The 22,785-nt window shown below is 46.8% G+C and overlaps 1 protein-coding gene and 1 pseudogene across 2 annotated transcripts in view; both read right to left on the bottom strand.

Annotated features, from left to right (window-relative positions):
* Positions 1-582: 582 nt before the first annotated feature.
* On the bottom strand, positions 583-3,363 carry LOC308292765 (alpha-aminoadipic semialdehyde synthase, mitochondrial-like; annotated as a pseudogene). The gene has a single exon. The product of its transcript is annotated as an alpha-aminoadipic semialdehyde synthase, mitochondrial-like (transcript).
* A 7,885-nt stretch (positions 3,364-11,248) lies between these two features.
* The window catches only part of LOC308292350 (ankyrin repeat and IBR domain-containing protein 1-like), a gene marked incomplete at both ends in the record, with an annotated part of 38,839 nt that continues 27,302 nt past the window's right edge, over positions 11,249-22,785 (bottom strand). The window contains 7 exons of the mRNA XM_080734663.1: positions 11,249-11,697; positions 12,348-13,182; positions 13,220-13,403; positions 14,354-14,486; positions 15,636-15,741; positions 20,538-20,594; positions 21,924-21,975. Of these exons, the coding sequence (XP_080590789.1) occupies positions 11,249-11,697; positions 12,348-13,182; positions 13,220-13,403; positions 14,354-14,486; positions 15,636-15,741; positions 20,538-20,594; positions 21,924-21,975 (1,816 nt within the window). The remainder of the gene's footprint in view (positions 11,698-12,347; positions 13,183-13,219; positions 13,404-14,353; positions 14,487-15,635; positions 15,742-20,537; positions 20,595-21,923; positions 21,976-22,785) is intronic.

Below are 22,785 nucleotides of genomic sequence, written 5' to 3'. Positions count from 1 at the left end.
AATATTGATATTATGATCTCACTCTCTAATTCAGTGTTTCTCAACCACTGTGCCTGCATGGGGACCTTTGGTGTGCCCCTGAGAAGGGTTTAGTGTGCCTCTTGAAACTGCTTGAAAGCCAGTATTGTATTTATCATTTTGAAAATGATTTAAACAAGTGAAAACAGCCGATCTACAAGCACACAACGGTGTCGGAAAAAAGGTTGAGAAAGTAGTAAGTACTTCAATGGGAAAACCCTTAGAGAAAAGATTACACCAGATGATGATGAGTAAAAAACGCCAAGAAATGTGTTGCCCTGCAGGGAAACCACACTTATCAAGAAGTAGTGAAAACAGATCTGTGTTGTGAGCTTGTAGATCTGCTAATTTCACTAGTATGGGTCCCGGGCAAACGTCTAATCTCTCTTTCGGGTCTCGACCTGAAAAGTTTGGCTGATACCGATACGTGGCTGATATATTAGGCGGCAGGTTGATCTATCGAGCGCTGATCATTTCCGGTTACCCTTGTCATATGCCGTAGCCGTCCAAAGCTTAAATATCCTATTATACTGTATGGGTGCATCCCTTGTTGTTTTGGGGTGTCTACTCCTGCAGGGTGCTCTTGGAGACGATGTGGAGGCCCTCCTCCTTCAGCCTCTTCAGAGCTGGTCCATAAATGTCCTTCGTCATGGGAACCACCAGACCCTTGGTGGCGATCTCCCCGTGGAGCACCATGCGCGCAGCAATGGCCGCTGGGTACCCCACGGTCTTGGCCATGGCAGAGAACCCATCGGGGTCTCCGTAGACCACCAGGCTGATGTGTTTGGTCTCCAGCTCGCCGGTCGGGTGACGGAGGCCCACGTCGTTCCGCATTACGACCATGTCTCTCTCGCCGGCGTCGAAGGAGAGCCTGTCCAGGTGTCTGGCCAGAGCCGCAAGGACGCTCTCTGCGCGCGGCACCGCGTCATCTCCCAACATCCCAAACCATCTCAGGGCGTCCATCTTGAAATCGTCCCTTCCCACGCGTTCGTACACGGCTTCCTCAAAGGCCCGGGCGGAGGTGGCCGCGGACAGGCCCATCTGCCTACACAGCAGGTCTTTCCAGGTGACGGGGGCTGAGGTGTGTCCCAGCGCGGGGCTGGGGTCCGTGTTGATCAGGCCCAGTTGGATGAACCCACCGATGGCACTGGTGTAGCCCTTAAAGCGGAGGGTCCCTCGGACCAGAGTGTGCGCCGACTGGATGCCGTAGGGCTCTGCGTACTTGGTGCTGTCCCGGTTGGGGTAACCCTCCAGGTTGAAGCCGGGGAGGAAGTCCATGGCCACCGAGGAGTCCATGAGAGCGCCCCCTGCAGGGACGCTCACCACCTCGCCGTCCCTGAGGAAGACGGCGGGGCCGACGGTGTTCAGGAGCGCGCCGTACGGACTCCAGCTGAACTTGTAGCGCAGCGGGTTGTCGGAACACTCGGGGGCGGGAAGACCGCCGCAGAAGGAGCTGTAGGACTCCACGGTGCAGCCGTCGGCCTTGGCCCGGTCGATGCACTCCATGGCCAGCATGTGATCGATGGTCCAGGCCCATCTCGTTCACCACGGTGATGCCCGCCTCCTCGGCGCTGCGCTCCAGCGCCTTAATTTCGGGGCTCAGGTAGCTGGCGGTCACCATGTCCACCTTGGCCTCGATGCAGTGCCTGGCTATCTGCGGATGGAAGGCGTACGGCAGCAGGCTGACGACCAGGTCGTGGTTCTTGATCAGGGAAGTGAGGTGTCCCTCCTGGCTGGTGACGTCCAGCATCACAGGGATGGTGTTTGGGTAGGCAGCCGCCAGCTCCTCCGCCTGGTTCAGCTGCACCGACGCGATGGTGACCTGGGTTCCTTCGTCCCGGGTCAGGTATTCGATGACGGGACCGGACACATATCCCGAACCTAGGAGGAGGACGCGCTTCATTCCGCTTTGCTTCATGATCTGAGCTTGTTCCCGTCTTTCCCGGAGCTTCTCGATGTATTCAAACTTGGGCGTGAGCCTTCCGTTCGAAGCGATGACGGCGTCTCTGACGTGGGGAGAGAAACCCTCTTCCTCCAGGGGCCTGGTGGCGTCGGAGGGCAGCATCTCCCATACGTACGGCAACAGGCGATCTCCGTAGTACTCGGTGGCCTCGACGGGAAGCTGTGCAGGCAAGTTGTCAATGGAACACATGAGGATCCCGTTGCCTTCCACGCTGTCGTGATCGATGTGCTGGTCGGCGTCGTACATGCAGAAAGGTCTGTCTATGGTGGTGCACTCGGTCATGAACTCGATGGAGCCCCCAATGTCCGCCGAGATGTCACAGATGGCCAGCAGTCGGTGCGGCAGCCCGGGGCAGCCGCCGTCGTCCCACGCGGGGGACCTCCGGATCAGCTTTTGTGCGTCCAGGCGGCGGAGGAGTCGCGGCGTCTGAGGGTCCCAGTAGATCCCGTTGACGAGGCACGTGGTGTACGGTGCCACCGTTGTCCTGAAGTTGGAGGTGTAGCGCTCCGGGTGGTGCTCGTACTCCAGCGGGTCGTAGATGCCGTCGCTCTTCCTCACGAGGTGGTGATGGCGACTCAGGACCGTGGCGTACACTTTGGTTGTGTCTCCGGTTTCAGGGACGTCTTTCAACTCGTGAGGTTCGACGTATTCCACCGGGAGCTCGTTGAAGATGTCCTGAGCGCCTTTGGAGACGTTCCCTGTGCCGGTGAAACAGAACGTGACGGGGCCGATGGATTTGGGCATGAGTCCCGTGGAGATCTCGTAGCCGCAATCCCTCACCGCTTGGATGGCCTGGTAGACGTTCCTGTAGTTATGAGCCATGCCGATGTGCATAAAAGGGGTGTGGTGGCCGAGAGCGAGGAAGCGCAGTCCTAAACCGTGCAGGGCGTTGATCATTCCTGCAACGCCGACCCACTGTCCAAACGCCACCAGGCGGAACCCGTTAGCGTCGACCATCTTCTCGTAGTCGATCAGACGCACTTCCTTTCTCAGAATGTCATCCAGGAGTCCCATGTTTGCTTCCTGCGCCTTGATGGTGTGGGAGAAGAAAACGTACGTTTTCCTGGGGTAGACCTTTTCCTCTGGCGGTCTTTTCACGCCGATGATCAGCGACGCCTCGAGATGTCCTCTTGAATGGCGGCGCCTGCCTTCTCGTAATACTTCTGGTGAATGGCCCTCCGGTTGGACGGCTGCACCAGCACCTTGTGCCCGGCTTGGGTCAGCTCCTGGATGTGGCGCGGCGCCAGCGGCGCCCTCCTCTTCCACGGGTTGATGTCCTCGCGGCGGATGGCGACGACGCTCTTATGGTGCTCATAGCGCCGCTGGCTGCTGAGGCAGGCCCTCGTGGTTCTCCTGCTCTGGTGACTCAGAACTCTGAACATGGCGTCAATAAGTATTGAGTCTGACTCGTGCTTTATGAATTATCTAACTATTACGGTGAAACCTGCACACAGAACACCATATATGGGCATAAACCTAATCTGGAGATAACTGTGATACGATCAGTGATACCGCCGGGAAAGGCTCGATTTTCGATGTGTCATTAGTTTGACTAAGGGTTAGGGTTAGGTTTAGGCATAGTTTTACTGGGGCTAAGGTTTGGCATAGTTTCATTCACCAGGTTAGCATTTACCAGCATCAAACTAATGGGACGTCGAACAAAATGCTACGTCGCAATAACGACATACTCCCGATACCGCCGCCATGGTAACAGCTGCATGCTAAAACAGTGCCCAAATTTGGAGATGACTGACATCACTGATACGTCTGGGTTCTCCAGCATTACTTCTGAGACTCCTACATTCAATCCCTCATATACTGTGCTGTGTGCACAGCCCCAGGGCAAGGACCGATTAATTATTCATAAAGCCAATTTATAAAGCCAAGCCAAAGTCAGACTCAATAAAATACATGATAGTCTTGATCCAAGGCTAGTAAAGTAAATAAAGTAATGGTTTATCCACCAAGCATTTTTGGCGCTATTTAAGGATGTCTAAAATACGTCTAATGGCCAGGCTTGGGGTCATCCCCATGTTTGCATAACATACAAAATGAGCGGACAGAGATACTCCTGAAGTCTGTAACTGTGAGAGGGAACACATGGAACCATAAAACTCTGCTCATTCCCATCCCTCTATAAATCCCACCCAAGGGGTTTGGTGTCGTACCTCTGACCTCACCAGGTCCTATATGGAGTTATGGGGTGTGGTGTCGTACCTCTGACCTCACCAGGCCCTTATATGGAGTGTACATACAGTATCTCCTTGTATGGACCGTTCTGTCTGTGACATCAGCTGTGGTGACGTCGCTCTCAGTCTGCGTGCTTTCTATCACGTCAGTCTCGGGTGACCTGCTGTAGGAGGAGCAGGTCTGGACTTGCCTCTTGTTCCATGGTCAGATCCTCCAACAAGCACAAATGTGTCATCATCAAACCCCACTGGTTATCTTCATGCTTTTTTGCTCTCGTGTACAAGTAAGACACCTCAGGGTGACAAGCGACCTCGCCCTAAAGGGCAAGGTCACGCCATGTCTTGGCCGTCTGGCCAGTGATGTATATCGAGCCAGTTCCCCCATATATGGATATGAAGTCCTGTTAGATATGGGCTTAATATTAATATTAAGCCCATATCTTAATATTAATATCAGGGATCTCCATATATGGGCATAAAGTGGTTCCCATGACATCACAACATACAATCCCTTTTATGCCCATACATCATGTATGATACATGGTGTGATACATCCCTGTCTGAACCAGTGACACCACTGTGATGCCACCTGTTTATGCCCATATATGGAGATCCCTGCTCTGAGTATCTGACATCACTGTGATGTCACAGTGATGTGTCAGGGGAACCACAGTGTCAGGCGTTACACATACATAAGGACAAGCTGTGCCGGTTCTGACAGTAAACTGCGACCTACGGTCGCAATAATCATTGTATCCAACTCCATGTGAGAGCTTATACTCATATACTCAATAGAATATATCTTGAGTATACCTGACAACGGCCTTAGAGGATTAAACATATTTTTACCACTCTGTTAATCAATTATTTTGGGAGCATTAAGGCGGTCTTATAGTAAACAACAGCGTCTCTGAGGAGACAGTTAAATAACCACTCCAAGCTTACGCTACACTTTTCAATTCCTTTTTTTTTTTTTTATTGTTTTATTTATTTTATTGAGAGTAAACTTTGCACTGACACTTTCATTTACAGCATTGAGCACACATCAAACACTGCCTCCTTTTTCTTATGGACTGATTTGTATCAAGTATAATCTGAGAAAGTGCAATTAACATTTCTGAACTTTTAATGGTCATTGCCTTGGTGTATGGATTGTTGCAGTATATATACTGTATATACACTGTATATAAAAAAGAAAGGTTTGAGTACAAAATGACAGCAGAGCCCCGAACGGGTACACATTATTGTGTATCATTATTTTATGCTTTAACTGTTGAAAAATAGCAGATACACAAGCTCACAGCGCGGCACCGAGTGCCGCGCTGCGAGCTTGTAGATCTGCTATTTTTGAAAAATCGTGAAAATTTGAATTTTTACCCGATTCTATGAGTGTCTTTAGAATCCTTCAAAGGTTTTTTGAAAAACCCTATGTTTCTATGTCAGCAATCTGGCCAGCCATCGTCAAAGAAAAGGTCCTTTTCACTTAACTGGAGCTCAGTTAGTCTGTTCTTGAGAGACTATTATGTCAGTGGCTCTCAAACCTTTTCATGTGAAGGACCCCTGTAAAAAAAAAAAAATCATATCTCAAAATATGCAGTTCCAAGGACCACCCAGAAGCAAAATTTGAGTTACAAACGTTCGCTCTAAAAATACATATATTCAAAGATTTGCACAAATTTTCACGACTTTTTCAAAAATAGCAGATCTACAAGCTCGCAGCGCGGCACTCGGTGCCGCGCTGTGAGCTTGTATATCTGCTATTTTTCAACAGTTAAAGCAGTCTAGGATAATTCTAGGCCTAAATGGGTTAAAGCAATAACAGACACACTCAGAGTCCTCTACAACTTCTCAGACAGTATCCAACAGCGCTCAAACAAATGAACATGGGTGTGCAAAAAATAAAGACACCACTCACACATCAGTGATTCATTTGTGCCACCACAGATTACACACCAACCAAATGATTCCACGTGATAAATAAAATCAAATACTCCAGAACTAGAGATGCATCCTCTTTTCTCTTGGCATCGTCTTGCTGACCGGGTGTAAAAAATAATAAGAAATAAAATAAAAGTTCTTCTCAGACATCAGGAACAGCACCTTGCAGTTTGGTTTGGTGGGAATCACTGCATCTGCTCTCTAAGGGTTGGCGTTTGTTCCAACTACCTGAAATATTATTAATAAATAAGCCACACCCAGAACAAGATTACAATCTCACGGTGTATGGTACATGTACAGCTGTTTGTGTTTGACCACCTGTATTATTAGTATATGTATATGAGCTGTCATAAAAAAATAAAAAATAAAGAATTGGCGGGACTTGATGGCGTCGTAATGGCTGTTTTCACACTTGGTTGCATCTGCTATTTTCAGAGAGCAACATGCGAGCGCAACCAAACATACAATGACTTGTCTTCTAGTTCTACTGGATCTCCATAGCTTATTTTTTATTTCGTTTTCGTCAGTGGAAAAAGGTAGTCGACAAACATCTTTGGTCTTAGTTTTACCAGAACAAAGTGTGTCCATCATCAGTTCAATAAGGAGACCATCTTTTAGTAAGGAACGGTTCTCTGTTTCAAGGTATGGTCAGCTCTCTCATGTTGTTCCTCTTCCATTGACCTTATTCACACCGCGGCCATCTTGGATCACATGACCACATGGGGTGGCAGCCTGCATTACAAACCATTGTAAACAATGGAGCGATGGTCCCGAAATATGAGTTCTGTTCAACCAATTTCTTTTGACCAAATCGACAAATGGGCAGATGACAACATCAACATCCCCAAAATGATTAAATAGAAGGGTACATCCACAATATCCATGGTAGTTAGGTTGCAATGTTACTCTGTACAAAGACTTGCTACAGTATCTGTGCAGACTCTGCCATCATATTAACTTACTGTATCGTGATTTTTGCATATTAATCAGGAACTATCTAACAACAAATAGTTAATATGATGGCAGGACCATCGGCCTATTGTTTACAATGGTTTGTAATGTAGGCTGCCACCTTAGGTTACGTGTCTCCATTCCGACATGTCTCCTTTCAGACATGTCTCCTTTCAGACATGTCTCCTTTCCGACACTAACCCTAACTCTAACCCTAACTCTAACCCTAACCCTTAACATAACCCCTATGGAAGTGTCGCCACTCCGACAATAAGAAGTCAATGTCGGAGTGGCAACATGTCGTAATGGAGACATGTCCCTGCCACCTTATGTGGTCATGTGATCCAAGATGCTGTGAACATGGTTGTGTTTAACAGGGATAGGACTGTGGAATAGTTACTGCGTGTTTAACAGGGACAGCATAGGAGTGTTTAGAACAGTTGCTGAATGATTAACAGGGACATGAGACATGATGTGTGATGTCAGTGGAAAAGTTACTGAATCCATTTCACTTTCTCTGACTCGTGCAAATTCAACCCAAATGAAGAGAAAAAAAAGGAAAAGTGAACCGTTTCGATGGGATATCAAACTATAATATTCTGCTGCCGATTTGACCTAACTACAGAGGAGGCTCCAACACAAGGAGATGGCGACACTGAGTCAGTCACACCCAAGTGGGCGAGTTGTGTCCAGCTAATGATCATTCATCGTTAATTGGACCTCCATAAAACTTGGTACAAAAACATGTAACACAATCAATAATAAATATACTCAGCAATGATTGAAACAATAATAATAAAAAAAGGCACACAGACCTAAAAATGTGTGATATCATCATCATCAACCATCACTGAAAACCCAACTCATCGTCATCCATCGTTCAATGAACAACACACTCCATCAGTAGTGGAATAGATATGATTAAAATAAAATATAATAAAGAAAGTCCATTTAAATAAGTGTTAGTGTGGAAACATAATTGGCACAACAAAAGCCAGCCTGAATCAAGTCATTATTATCTAGAGCAGGGGTCCAGCAACCTTTTTGAAATGAAATGCCATGTTTTTATTTTCTATCTAGATCATACATGGGCAACTAGCGGCCCGGGGGCCACATGCGGCCCCAACTTCACTTAATGTGGCCTGCAGGAATACTGATATATTATCGGTTTCAGCTGTTATAATTCCAAACCAAACGTGCTAACATGACCAGCTTTTATTATTTTAGTCTACTGTATATTAGTATCTTGATGACGAGTAGCCTACTACTAGACTTTTTTTTAATGTCCAATGCATTTGTATTTTAGTTCATAAAGTAAGAAGTAACATAAGTACCTGTACATGCATTTGAAATGAAATGTAAAAAAAAAATACAGTTCAGGATTTTAGTGTGTGTGAAAATATAGTGGCCCTCTCCATCATCAAAGTTGCCCACCCCTGTTCTAGATAGTCAGTGTGCCATGACAACATAAAATGTAATGACACCCCATCAAACATTCTGACATATTTTGATTGTCAGGACATTGTTATAACGATCATTAGACTCAAGAGGAAGAACCCACCTACGTATATCCCAGACTCCTCCCCCAGCCAAAGTTCAGCATTTTAATGAATGTAGAATTATGTGCAGGATGTAATTTTAGGTGGCTTAATTTAATTGACCACGTTTAAATCAACATTTGATTTTAAAATATAGATCCTCTCACACACTTCTGCCAGTGTGCCAGTGATCACCCTCCCCTGTGCTAAGGTTGCCAACCCCTGGTCTAGGAAGCTCATTCAATGGTAAACATTGACCCGTCATTATGGTCCAAATCACTGTTTAAGAATGAAATGAATACTAAGGATTTTAATGTGTGTAACCATGTGACCTTTGACCTTCTACTCACCGAGTGCCGCGCTGCGAGCTTGTAGATCTGCTATTTTTGAAAAATCTTGATTTTTATTTTGCAAATCTTTGAATATATCTCAAATATTAGCTTCTGGGGGGTCCCTGGATCAACATATTTTGAGATGAGGGGTCCTTGGCCAAATACATGTAATTTTGGGGGTCCTTGACTTGAAAAAGTTTGAGCATCACTGATTTGGAAGAAGGATTTAGAAGACATTTATAGAATCGGGCCAAAAATATTCAAAGACTTGCACAAATGATTTTTCCAATAATAGCAGATCTACAAGCTCGCAGCAGGGGTTGTGCTCTACTTGTCTCTTTGTGGCAGCTTGGGATGTGGGTGAGATGGGATGCTGTGTCTAAAGGCAGCTCTCCACCAAACAGACTGCTGCAGATCACTACAGACTGACTGGCAGTCCAATGAAGTCGGGAGATCAGATGGTTGGAAAGTGCGGAAAAAATAATTTGCTGAACGCACCAAAGACCGACACCGACAAGACGGCTACTGTTATAGCTTGATGTCTTTTTCAACAACAAGCCCGCTGCTATCCGACGGCTCTTAAGCCGGCCGAACGTGCTCGGTCGGCTTTCGACGCTTCCCTGCGACTTGCGAAGCCGACGCGGCAGTGCACCCACCGCCCGTTCAACGGCAGAATTTTGGCAACCGCCACGTACCACCGCCGGTGCCGTGCAGAGCTACCTTTAGACACTCCTATACACTGGACGTAACGCTCCTTTCACACTTCACAGCTTCCCCCAACTGTATTGTAAGGGGATATCTTATAAAGTCCTGGAATAAATTCCTTACCAAAAACCTTCTTCACCAATGTGTTTGTAAAGGTCTCTAGTAACACATCTCACAAAGACTGAAATTCATTTTCCCTAGGAGAATCCTTGACTGCTGCTGAAAGTTGGGCTCCCATTAACTTAACTATACAGGATAAAACACACCAAAATAAATATGCTTTAAGTAGCATGCAAGGGGTCAAAACTAGGGTTTTTTCATGATTCTGAATCCATTGCAAGCATTTGTTTTGCATGAAAAACATTCCTCTGCCAAAAAAACGGCCCCACAAATCTATGGTTTAGTGATGAAACTAGTGAAACTAGGGATTTGTGGGAGCCGCCTTTAACCCAAGGAATGTTTTTTTGAGATGTGATACTAGACACCTTTACAAACACATTGGTGGAGAAGGTTTTTGGTAAGGAATTTATTCCAGGATATGAATCTGAAGATATCCCCTTACTATGTAGGCCGGCTCACCGCGCGTCAAACACCCATGACACACAGGGAGCCGCCGTGATTGTAACACAAACACCCTCAAACTCCAGGGCGTGGGCATATTTTGGCCACTTCAGAAGCCTTTTATTACCGCGTCACCACGACCGCGTCGGCGTGGTGGAGAAGCGTCCGGGTCAGTTTGTGGACCCACAACCCCCTCGTGGTCAAAAGTCAAAATCTGGGACGCGATCGGCACCAACGTGTTGCCACCTCAGTGGTCGAATACTCAAAACCACAGGAGGCCAGTGAATAAATATAAAAAAAACACTAAGTACAAATCAATCAATATCAAATGAAAGGTGATAAATATAAGGTGTGATAGCAGTAGTGTTCTAATGATGCACTCTCAGTTTTGACAACTCTTATGTTTTTGTTTTTAGTTTGTTGTTGTTTTTTAATTCTCGTCAAAGCACTTTTTTTTTTTTCTTCTTTTCAATACGCCGCTCATGACATCATCTTTAATGGACGAAGTGCCTCGCGGTCGCGAGGCGACCCTTTACGTACACTATGGTTATCACAGTTTACTCTTTCTCTCTCTCTCTCCCACCTCCCAGTCTTCCCACAAATATTTCCTTCTCCGTCGTTCCGCTCCGCTCCGCTCCATCCTCTCTCTCTCTCTCTCTCTCTCTCTCCCGTAGACTTGGCCAGTAGTTCTCAACCTTTTCAGGCCTCGAGCCCCAAAAGAATCATATTTTAACTGGGGACCCCCCCACTCTACGAGCACTAAGAGTTGAGGCACAACATTTTGTATGACACAGCAGATCTACGTGCTCATGTAGATCTGCTATTTTCACAATTTCTTCCTCTAATATTTGACAATTTGGCCAATGTTTAATTTGTCATTTTAGAGGTATTAAAAAGTCCTTAAATTGTCACTTTAGAAATGGGCAGATTCCTTCTATACACCTAAAATTTATGTTGGTTTGTTTACTGTTGAGAGAGAAAACAATGTTGCACATTAAGTTAATCATCTAGGGGTCCCGACCCACAGGTTGAGAACCACAGAACTTTGGGCGATCACACCAAATGTACTTGCTCCACCCACTCCTCCTGCTCCAGCCACTCCTCCTCCTCTGGTGATTGGTCCTCGTCCGGCTGAGGGTGGTGCTGCTGGTGGTGGTGTTTGAGGTGTGTCTCGTCGCCCCGCTCGTCCCGTGCGTCGCCCCGTGCGTTGTCCTTTGCGTCGTCCCGTGCGTCGGCATCGTCTCCCTGGCCGTGTGCGAGCGAGGAGGAGAGCGCGGAGGCGGCGTGAGTCCAGTCGGCTGCATCCAGCGCCAGCTCCACCGCGCCGCCCGCCTCCGCGCAGCACTCCTCGTCCCCCTCCTCGTGAATCTCATGCCCGGGCGCCAGCGGAGCCTCCGGGGCGGGCTGGGCGGGTTCAGCGTCGCCCTCCGGGGCGGCGGAGGAGTCGCAGCCCTGGCCCCCTGGTCCCAGCACTCGTCGTGGGAATCCCGGTGGTGGTTGCTCTGGGGGATGAGGGCCAGGCTTTGGGGGCTGTTCTGGTGGGACGAGGGGGGGATGAGGGCCAGGCTCTGGGGGCTGTTCTGGTGGGACGAGGGAGGGATGAGGGCCAGGCTCTGGGGGCTGTTCTGGTGGGACGAGGGGGGGATGAGGGCCAGGCTCTGGGGGCTGTTCTGGTGGGACGAGGGGGGGATGAGGGCCAGGCTCTGGGGGCTGTTCTGGTGGGACGAGGGGGGGATGAGGGCCAGGCTCTGGGGGCTGTTCTGGTGGGACGAGGGGGGGATGAGGGCCAGGCTCTGGGGGCTGTTCTGGTGGGACGAGGGGGGGATGAGGGCCAGGCTCTGGGGGCTGTTCTGGTGGGACGAGGGGGGGATGAGGGCCAGGCTCTGGGGGCTGTTCTGGTGGGACGAGGGGGGGATGAGGGCCAGGCTCTGGGGGCTGTTCTGGTGGGACGAGGGGGGGATGAGGGCCAGGCTCTGGGGGCTGTTCTGGTGGGACGAGGGGGGGATGAGGGCCAGGCTCTGGGGGCTGTTCTGGTGGGACGAGGGGGGGATGAGGGCCAGGCTCTGGGGGCTGTTCTGGTGGGACGAGGGGGGGATGAGGGCCAGGCTCTGGGGGCTGTTCTGGTGGGACGAGGGAGGGATGAGGGCCAGGCTCTGGGGGCTGTTCTGGGCCGTGATGTTCTGGCTGAACCAGGCCATGATGTTGTCCAGCAGCTGTGCCGAGGCCTCGGGGTCCAGAGGCTCCAGGCTCTGGGGGTCGCTGGGCGTGAAGGCGCCGCCCGGCGGGATGACCGGAGACAGCGGCACCTCGTCCTCCTCGTCCCCCTCCAGCTCCCGCTCCCGGGACGGGAGGCACAGCTGGGTGGGAGGGGGGCGAGGGGTGAGGTGGAGCGGGGAGACCCCGGGGGCGCGAGGAGGAGCTGGAGGAGGCGTGTGTCGCGGGGCGTACGAGCCGGAGCCGCCGGCTCCCTCTTCTTCCAGCTTGGCGGCGGCGCCAGAGCAGCCGTCGGGTTCGCGGGCGGTCACTGCCGGGCGGCCCACGGATTCTCGCAGATTCTCCAGGCTGGGATTTGGGTGGATTTCGGGGGCACTTGCGAGCGTGTAGGCGTCGCCGCCGACGTCGGCACGTTCCGCTTTGGCGGATTGAGCGCCGGCGCGGCAGTGGCCGTGACTCCGCTCGGGGCCGTCGTAGCTGGGTTCCGAGCTCCGGCCGGCGGCGGCCCGGTGGACGGGATCCGGGCCGTAGCCCGGCTCCGCGTCGCAGGGAACGCCGTGGTCGTAGGCGGGGTGCGGGCCACAGTCCTCCGCGTCTCGCTGCCCGCCTAAGGCACGCGAGTCCAGGTGGTACGGCGCGCCGATGTTGACGTCCAAGTGGTAAGGGGGGGTGATGTTGGCATCGAGGTGGTACGGCGCGGGCATGTTGGCGTCGAGCTGGTACGGGGTGGTGATGTCGCCCAGCCTCATCAGGCTGTCGCCCAGCTTCAGCAGCTCGGCGGTGAGGCAGGGGGAGGCGGTGGCAGGGGACGGGGGGAGGAGGGGGAGGCACGGGGGGCTGCGGGGAGGAGTCTGTCCTGGCCGGGGGGCGGGGGGGCTCCAGGAAAGAGGAGGAGGAGGGGCGCCTGGCCCCCGACGCGGCGGGGGAGCGCGAGGAGGGGTCGCCCAGGTCCGCCGCTCTCTCTGTCTCCGGCCTTCCGTCCGTGGCTCTGTCTCTATGGATAGATAGAATACTTTATTGACAGATATAAAATACATTGCAACAATGACGTCAATTCCGGAAATGGCCAATGTGGATGAAGCTTGTTTCCATTGTGGCCCACTTTGGACTTGAAACAAATACACTATAGAGTAACAAAGTCATGGCGTGACTCGCTCATCCCCCGGTTCCAATGAAGTCATTCTCTATGGAGAATAACATCCAGTCATCTTAAAATCCTCTCATATAAGCATTGCGGTCCAAAAATAAACAAACAGTCTTTGCGATATTGTCGGCGAGGTGGCTCTGTGTAGTTTATGATAGTCAGTCAGTCATATTTTATAAAGCCAGTTTCTAGCGAAAATGTAACTAATTCGGCGACTGTAACATTAGAGTTTTCTCACCATCAGTTGATTCTTCATATCCATGAGTCAAACCGCTGAGATAATGTGTTTATAATTGGAACACAGTTCTTATATGACGCGATATGAAAAAGTTCTATGGGAATTCAGAATGGGGGAAGAAAACCGCGAACCAGGTAGGATGTGTAAATTACGTCACACTTCAATACTCTATATGCAATGCAAACAACCAAAGAACATTGAGAGAGATTTGATCGATTGATTTGATTGATTGATTTGAGATTATACATAAACATATAATATAATATACATATCGGACAAGAGGTACTCAAGGAGAAAGATCGGTGCAAATTATGCCATCCGGGGTAAGGATATAACTAAGACCAGTTAGTATTAAGGTATTAACCTTGTTCTCAAATCTTGCAAGGGAATTTAGACATTTCAGGGCTGGAGGGAAGAGGGCATTCCAAAGAACAGTGGCTGCGTGATAAAATGCCTGTTCGGGGAGCCCTCCTAAACCGGAATAAACTCGGCTCCTTATTTCAGAGTGAATCAATGGGCCCTACTGTAGGTCATACAGCATAAGCTTCCCCTGGTTGCGTACCTGTCTGTGTCCGCCTGGCGGTCCCGGCGGGACTCCTGCAGAGACAGCTGGATGGCCAGCAGGATGTTGGGGTCGTCCTCGTCCAGGGAGGACAGCGCCGCTCGCCGCCGGCCCTCGCTCCTCTCAGGGCCGTCTGCAATCACACAGAGACAACACAATGATAGAACCTTCTGCAATCACACAGAGACAACACAATGATAGAACCTTCTGCAATCACACAGCAATAACACAACACAATGAGGCTCAGCCTTAACTGTGTCGTTTTAGACTAGATGTTGCTCAACCAGTTCCTTGTCCACTCACGGGTAGGCGGCCAATTAATCAACTCGCCGGGATCGAACTGGGAACCGAGCGGCCGCTCTACTCTACCTCTGGCTAAAGCTCTATGACGATTATTACTCACAGCCCATAGTAATTCATTAAGCAATAACTGAAGTCTGTTGGCTGCCATCTTGGTTTGTTGACATGTTTGAGAGTATGCTATGTACTTATTTGGCATACTCTCTCTTTTTTTTATCACACAGCCCCAGCAAGGAATCCGCTGGTATTCGTGTACCATTCCTCATGAATTCATTCTTACAATTTATATTACATTGTGATTGTAATTCATTCATAACCTATCGTAACCAATACTAATTCTGTTCTTGATGAATTTTGTCTTGCCATTTATAATACATGTGTAATTGTGATGTAGAACATGACCTGTACTTGTCCAACAGGCACGTGCTGAGACCTTAGTGTCAACCCCTGCTGCCTATAAAATACATGGACAAAAAGCAATATTAAGCCAGAGGGTGTGCATCATTACGATTATCGGCATGCCAGCATTGCTGCAGTAACCAGCCGATAGACAAGTTCCCTAGGCAGGGGTGAAGTACCGATATAATCATGATAAGGCACAACCCTCGAGACTCGAGTTTAATATTGCGATTATACAACTGTTACCCTTTAAAAAACACGTCAACTTCATTTCATTGTAATTCAGATATTCAATGGAAATCTGTACATTTTTAATGCCAGATTTCGCTACTACTGCATGTACCTGAACTTCACATGAAAACTGCTAGCCACTTACAAGGCATCGCCTACGGAAACAATAAAAGCGAGCGTTTGCGAACCGACCGGGCACAGCTGATTTCTTTGTTTGATGAGACCTGTTCCATAGTGCTCATTATCATCACGGGTAGATGGATATTTCAACCAATCGGATTGCTTCATCAGAACTACCCATTGTATAACATGCTATAATTCCATGTATTTCACGGGTGCTCGGGTACTGTACCTGTGCTGTCGGCTCTCCTGCTGGTCTCTGGAGTGTTGCTGTTGCTGCGGACGCTGTGAAGACGACGCTGCCGATGTCTGCGGCGGTACTGGAAGTCAGCGTATTCCTAGCATAAAACATACAGGAAGTCAGCGTACTCCTAGCATAAAACATACAGGAAGTCAGTGTACTACTAGCATAAAACATACAGGAAGTCAGTGTACTACTAGCATAAAAACATAGAGGAGGTCAACACTAGCATAACAACAACATAGCGTTAGCCACCAGTGAACTTAACATGAAAACAAGACCTCAGTTTCTTCTCCATAATGAGGGTGTTTTTGCCTCTTAAGCTGGCCGCACACTAACCGATAATCGGGCTATTTAATTACCCCCCCGACAATCGGGCTGCCACCGACTGAAACAGGCCCGACAATCGGGCATGAACGTCGTCTAGCGTGAGGTCTCACAGATCCACTCGGAGCCCAGCCGAGTGGCTCGGAGGACGATCGGGGGTAGCCCGACTCTTTTCAAAGATGTTTGATATTTTCCTGGATCAGTACTTGTCTGGAAGACTGGAAGGGCAGCAGGGGACTGAGAGAAAATAGGTACAGCAGCCGCTGATAGACGCAAGTCTCTGAGCATACATCTGACTGAGTGACAGATCCATCTCTTTTTTTTTCTCTCCACCTCTCCCTCTGCCTCTCTCACTCACTCACTCTCACACACACACACACACACGCACACACACGCGCCCGCACACAGACACACTTTTCATAGCGTCCGTCCGTCCATCAGGTTGTATCATGAATGATTGGGATTTAAATTAAAACTCAACGGCAGCGTATATCAAACAAACAGAAGAAAGACTGTGACCAGCACACATCCCTTGCAAGTAGGTGGGACGTTCGCGAACAAATCGAGTATTTTGAACGGCTCTTTGAAATGAACGATGGGATCCGGTTCGCAGTAGGGAGCCGTTCCTTTCTAATGAACAGTGGTGGGAAAATAGCCTACTGCAATCAATGTGGAAATACTCTGCCACAAGTAGAGGTTTTTGGAATGTTAATATACTTGAGTAAAAGTACAAACGTATTGGTATCATTCAACATTTAATTAATGTAGCCTACAGAGTAGGCTACCAATAGTAGAAAGTAGGCAGAATGTCCTATTTCACAGATTTTCCAATGAATAAAATGTAGAAAAATCTTTTGAAAATAGCCAATCTACAAGCTCACAATGCAACAAATGGCAGGTATGTAGGCCTACCTATATATGGCAGAAATAAATGTATATAGGGTTGAAGTTATTTGTAATTATAATCAAAATCTACAAAGTAACTAAAATGAGCCAGTCTTTTGAACGGCTCTTTGAAAGGAACGGATCCCATAGATCCGGTTCACTTCAAAGAACCATAAATCCCATCTCTAGGAGTCAAAGAAGTACACGCCCATCCTGATCTACAAGCTTACAACGTGGCGCGGGACGACACTCGCGCACGGGACAGACACAGTTTGGTCTTGGAGATCTTGTTCTGGGTGCGCTACACAGTCATACGACTAATCATAAATCAGGCACCATTAGAAGGACGGAGCAGCACTTTAGCGCAAGAGAGAGAGGGGATGTCAGAGCTGGATGTACATGAAACGTGTCAAAGTGAACTCATATCGTCAAAATAGGACAGAACTTCCATATTGAAGCTTTTTTTTTTTCGTTGCATGAGGCGGTGTTGTGTGTCGAGTCAGTGGATAACGTCATGTGTTTGTATGTGGGTGGGTGACGTGACGTAACGTTTTCGCTGTCCTCGGTGTCAAACATGTATAAATAAAAAATATATTTGTCAAAAACCTTCTGAATATTGTGCAGGACATTAAGCTTTATGTGAACTTACTCAAGATTAAAACATTTCATTCCTCATTTCTTCAGAATTTTCAACCAAACATGGCAAAACTCATATGGTGTGACTGTCCTGACCTTGTTTCTCAAAGTGGGAACTTGAATAAAACTAAGAAAAAGAATTGCTAAAAATCATTTGAAAATGAATTTAGGCTAAAAAAAATGTCTATTTGTGAGCCTATATCTTTTCAAAGTCAAAGCATAATGTTTTCAGTCATTTCTGATCAAAAACATTTTGTCCCCCAAACCAAAATCATTTGGTGTGACACTAGTTTGGACAAATTAAACAGGCAATTATTTGGACACCTATTGGCTAGAGAGGTCCTTCTTCTGTAAGGCTATTCAGCACTCCCAGCACAACTGCAAGACAGGTGTCTGAGGTGAGTTATGATTTTAACATTTTCATGAAATGCCATCTTGTTGAAACTTTGACAAACTCACCACTTTGGATGTCTGTTGGTGTGACACCTTTTCATTAAAAAAAGCTTAAGTTATTTGAAGTTTTGGTCATATTTCCATGTAGATCTAGGTTGCTTTGTTATAGCTAGCATGCTGTTAGCATGCTAATGTGTACATAGTAGCCTCAAGGTAAACCTACATGCAGAAAACGTAATATGGTGTGACACTTAATCATAATGGTGTGACATGTCTGCTTGTCACGCCATATGACTTGATTGTCACACCATATGATTTATACTGTATTTAACTACAGATATAACAATAAATAACAAAGTTCCATGTTTATTTTGTACATTTAAACATTTGTTTTAAACATTTTTACATAAAATGTAATTTAGCTTCATTCAGTGATACTTCAAATTCATCAGACAGAGCAGAAACCCCTTCACAGAAACCTTAACATATTGTTTCAATCTAAACAATATTTTCTCTTTGTCTTAAACTATACATTCCATTTTCTTTTGTCAGCTGGAAAATGACAAGTGCTGAGAGAACGAGAAAGTACAGGGAGAAACTAAACAATGACCCAGCAAGGAGAGAGGAGCCAAAGGGGCGAGACTGCATTTTCTACGAAGAGCAGGAGGTTGTCTGTGGCATAGCAGAACCGCAACAAGGCAGCCGGTTTGCTACCCTCACCAAATACGACTGGCTGATGTACAATACAGTCTAAATGTATAATCTAATCTGATCTAATACTTTTGTACTTTCACTCACTGGACTGGACAGTGGACAGTGTTAAGGTAGGACCCGAGACAAAACTAGCGAAAATAGCTGATCTACAAGCTCTCAACACGTTGTGCTGCGAGAGCTTGTAGATCAGCTATTTTCGGAGTTGCGCAACCCAGCACTCTTTAGCTAGTGGAGATGTGGTGTAATGTCATGATTCCTAATTACATTTGTTCAACACAAAATGCTGTGTTCAAGTTCAGGAGACTTCGGAAAAAAGCAATTTACCTGAATGCTGAGTTCTGTTTCCACTAATTGGTGTTAATAAAATGTTGCCTTGGCTCCAAGTGTGGCTATGCGCCTTATTGTCTCTTTAGGATCCTTCTGCCGTGGGCCGGCAGAAGACTTAGGTGTGCGTAGCATTCCTGTGCACATCCTCATCATCCATCTACTACTACAATTCTTTCTTATCCCATGTTAAAGCCCTACAATAATATCCTGTTCAGAAATATTAAGGCCATGTTATCCTGGGTAATTGTTTAATCAATCAGTAAAGTTCAGTACTCACTAATAGGTAGGTTAAAACACAGTTTGCTTTGACACATGAAGATATGATCATACGGTGTGACACTAAATCATTTGGTGTGACATTCCAAATAGTGAAAAATCATACCTTTATTAATGATTAAACCAAAAAAATGTTTATGGATTACATAGAGAATATTATCAGGAAGAGTCACAAATATTTGTGTAATTTTAGAGAAAGTTTTGACAGAATACATTTAAAATATGTTGTAAGATCATGAACATGGGCCTCACACAGAGTGTCGATTATGAAAAAAATATACAGATATAATTAATTTTCAAAAGACTATAGTGGATCACTGGTTAGTTATGATAAAGGACTTTGATAAAGTGAGTAACTTAAGAAAGATGTACTCCATTTTCATTTTATGAACAATTATTTTCATGTCACACCATATGACGATTTTAGGCACAAGTACAACAAACTGCTGAATAAAGTCTGATTCCAATAAAATATCTAAAAACAAAATGTATTTCCATAAGGTTGAGAGTGAGTAGAACAAAAGTAAATAACTTTTATGCCTGCAATTTAAAGTTTTTTTAAAAACACATTTTTTGGGGCGTCACGTCACTGACCCATGTGCGTGTGCGTGCGTGTTGCAAAGCACAGCTCTCAGAACAGCCTCCGTGGCATCTTGTATTCATTATATTATTTATTATTGCTGTGTTCGAGCCCGACTCAATCGGAATAGAATCCTGTAGCGTGCGGTGCGCCCGACTGTTCAAAACGGCTAGTGTGAGCCCGTTTAGATTATCTGGCCAGATAATCTGAAAAAATGATCCTGTAGTGTTTAATTCTACCCGATTCAGTCAGGCCCGATTATCTTGTAGTGTATTGCCAGCTTTAAGCGGCGCATGCTGCAGTGCAGGGTCAGCTTAGCAAAGCTCGCAAGAGACGTCCGTAGCACGCACAGAGCCAGGACTGCACTGATATACAATATATCATATACTGGGGCGGCATGGCTCAGGGGTAGAGAAACCGTCATTAGAGCACGAGGGTTAATGTCGATGGGTGAATGTAATGCACAATCTATGTACAGCACCTTGGGTAAAGGCGCTATATAAAGGCACCATTTACCATGTTATACTGTACGCATTGGTTTATCAAGTGACATTTTGCACTGTTGTATTTCTCATACTGTAATAACTGCATCCCCAGACCTGCGATTGTAAGTGTTTCTACAGTAATGTTATTCTGCTGGCCAAACACTTTTGATGCATTTTGTGTGTGTGTGTGTGTGTGTGTGTGTGTGTGTGTGTGTGTGTGTGTGTGTGTGTGTGTGTGTGTGTGTGTGTGTGTGCGTGTGTGTGTGTTACCTGTGTGTGTCTGTCTCTCTGCTCTCCGTCCCCCAGCACTGAGTGTCGTGCCAGCATCTTAACACACATAAGCAGAGCCTAATTAATTAAACCTTAATAATGTTTTATTCAATGACCCTTCATCGCACCCGTGTTGATTTTGAAATTTAGATTTAGTTTTAGTCATAGTCTTTTGATTCAAATTTCAGTTGACTAAATATCATATGATTTTAGTAGATCTACAGTTGATTTTGTCGACAACAATGTATTTTGCCAGGCCTTGATGGCGGTGAAATGCCTGATTTTACACTTGGTTGCATGCTGAAAATAGCAGATCTACAAGCTCACTTGCAGATCTGCTATTTTCAGAGTGCAAAACCAGAGTGCAACCAAACATAAAATTAACTGTCTTTTAGTTATACTGGATCTCACCCTGTCCTCTGCCTCCTCTTCTTTCACACCGTTTAACTTCATGTCCTCGTTCGCAACATCCATAAATCTCCTCTTTGGTCCTTCCTGCCTGTTAGTTCCAACCTCAGCATCCTTATAAGGATGCTGAGGTTGGAACTAACAGGCTAACTTCGGACTCACTGTCCCTCCTCTGTACATGCCCAAACCAGTTTGGCCTCTCTGGCTTTATCTCCAAAACATCTGTCATGCACTGTCCCTCTAATGCACCTCGTTCCTGATCCTATCCATCCTTGTTACTTCCAGAGAGAACCTCAACCTTTTAGGTGACGGCTACACGGAGCTGGATATTTCATATATCCCGGTTTTTCAGATATCCACATAGAAAACTATCTAGGTCCACACGACAAAGATATCTAGGTCTAAAATAATCTGATTCCCCAGACCTCCACCTCCACTCCACTCCACTCCACTATGTCTTCACTTATTTATCCGGTTTTAAAAATATCCAGTTTCACGGCAGAAATATCCAGCTTTGTGTGGCTGCAAGCCCCAACAGCACAAAAAAATGTCTAGCTTCAGAAATATCCAGCTCCGTGTAGTCGGCACCTTAGTCTCTGCTACCTCCAGCTCTGCTTCCTGTCTTTTCCTCAGTGTGACTGTCTCTAGACCGTACGACATAGCTGGTCTCACCACCGTCTTGTACACCTTCCCTCTCATTCTTGCTGATACTTTCCTATCACACATCACCCCTGACACTTTTCTCCACCCAAGAATAATAAATAACATTCCTTTCCAAGTGAGTTTAGTCTGAATATATCAGAGCCACAGGGCTGCTGGTTAAACCACATGCAGTCAGCAGGGACAGGGGGTGACGCACGTCACTCATGCACGACACCTGCTGGACGTTTAGGGAACAGCGTAGGCCAGCTTAGCATGAAGGGAGGGGAGTCTGTAGCTGTTAGTGTATGCATGTGCGTATGTGTGCACGAGTCTTACCTCAGGAGAGGCGAAGCCCAGGTACTCCCAATCCCATGATCCTCCAGGGAAACTACAGACAAACATAAACAACAATATGTACTTACAGAGCTCCACACAGACAGACGTGGTTCATCTGATATATTTGACTGTTATCACCTTGTTTTATCTCACTATGCTACTGTAGCTCCTTCTGGAGTCGCTTGAACACGACCACCTCCAGTTAGGCTTGTCATGATAATGGATTTCTAACTTCGATACCATATTTTGAAAAATGTCAATACTCAATACCATTTTCGATACCACGCAACCACAGCGATTTTAGTGCAAAAATGTGTTTATTTTTTATTTAAAGAAAAATACAGAACTTCTTGAGGTAGATGGTAGTGCACTTTTTAAAGGCCTGCCTTTGATGTTTTCACATTCTAAGTACAAATAGGCCTTTAAAATAACTAGGAATAAGCCAAAGTAGGAAGGATACCCAAGTAACGTTGGTGTAAACCAGCGAGAGAGGTAAAAACTGAGTATCGATATTATCGATACTATGGAAAAGTCATATTGAAAATCGATGCTATATTCAAAATCGATACTTTTCGATAACTCAATATTTTTGACAACACTGCCTCCAGTACTAAAAATATATGATGTCAGTTTAAGTGGGAAGGAATTGTGGCTCTGCAGAGTTGAATACTAAAGTCTCAGAGTGATTTTCTGTAGTTGATTGAGTAGTTAAATGTCTTGCCATCTCCTGGCCAGCCGGGGTGCCTGATGCAGGGGAAAGGAACTGGTTGGAATAACGTGTTCCTTCCACACGCTACGTCCAAAGCCAAGGTAAATAGGGAGGTAAAGACACCCACGCCCCTTTCGCTATCTCACAATTCCA

Source organism: Nannobrachium achirus (genome assembly GCF_963921795.1).
Source record: "Nannobrachium achirus genome assembly, chromosome: 10".
Taxonomy (NCBI): domain Eukaryota; kingdom Metazoa; phylum Chordata; class Actinopteri; order Myctophiformes; family Myctophidae; genus Nannobrachium; species Nannobrachium achirus.
The sequence above is the reverse complement of the archived record's forward strand: the minus strand, read 5'-3'. Positions and strand labels throughout refer to the sequence as shown.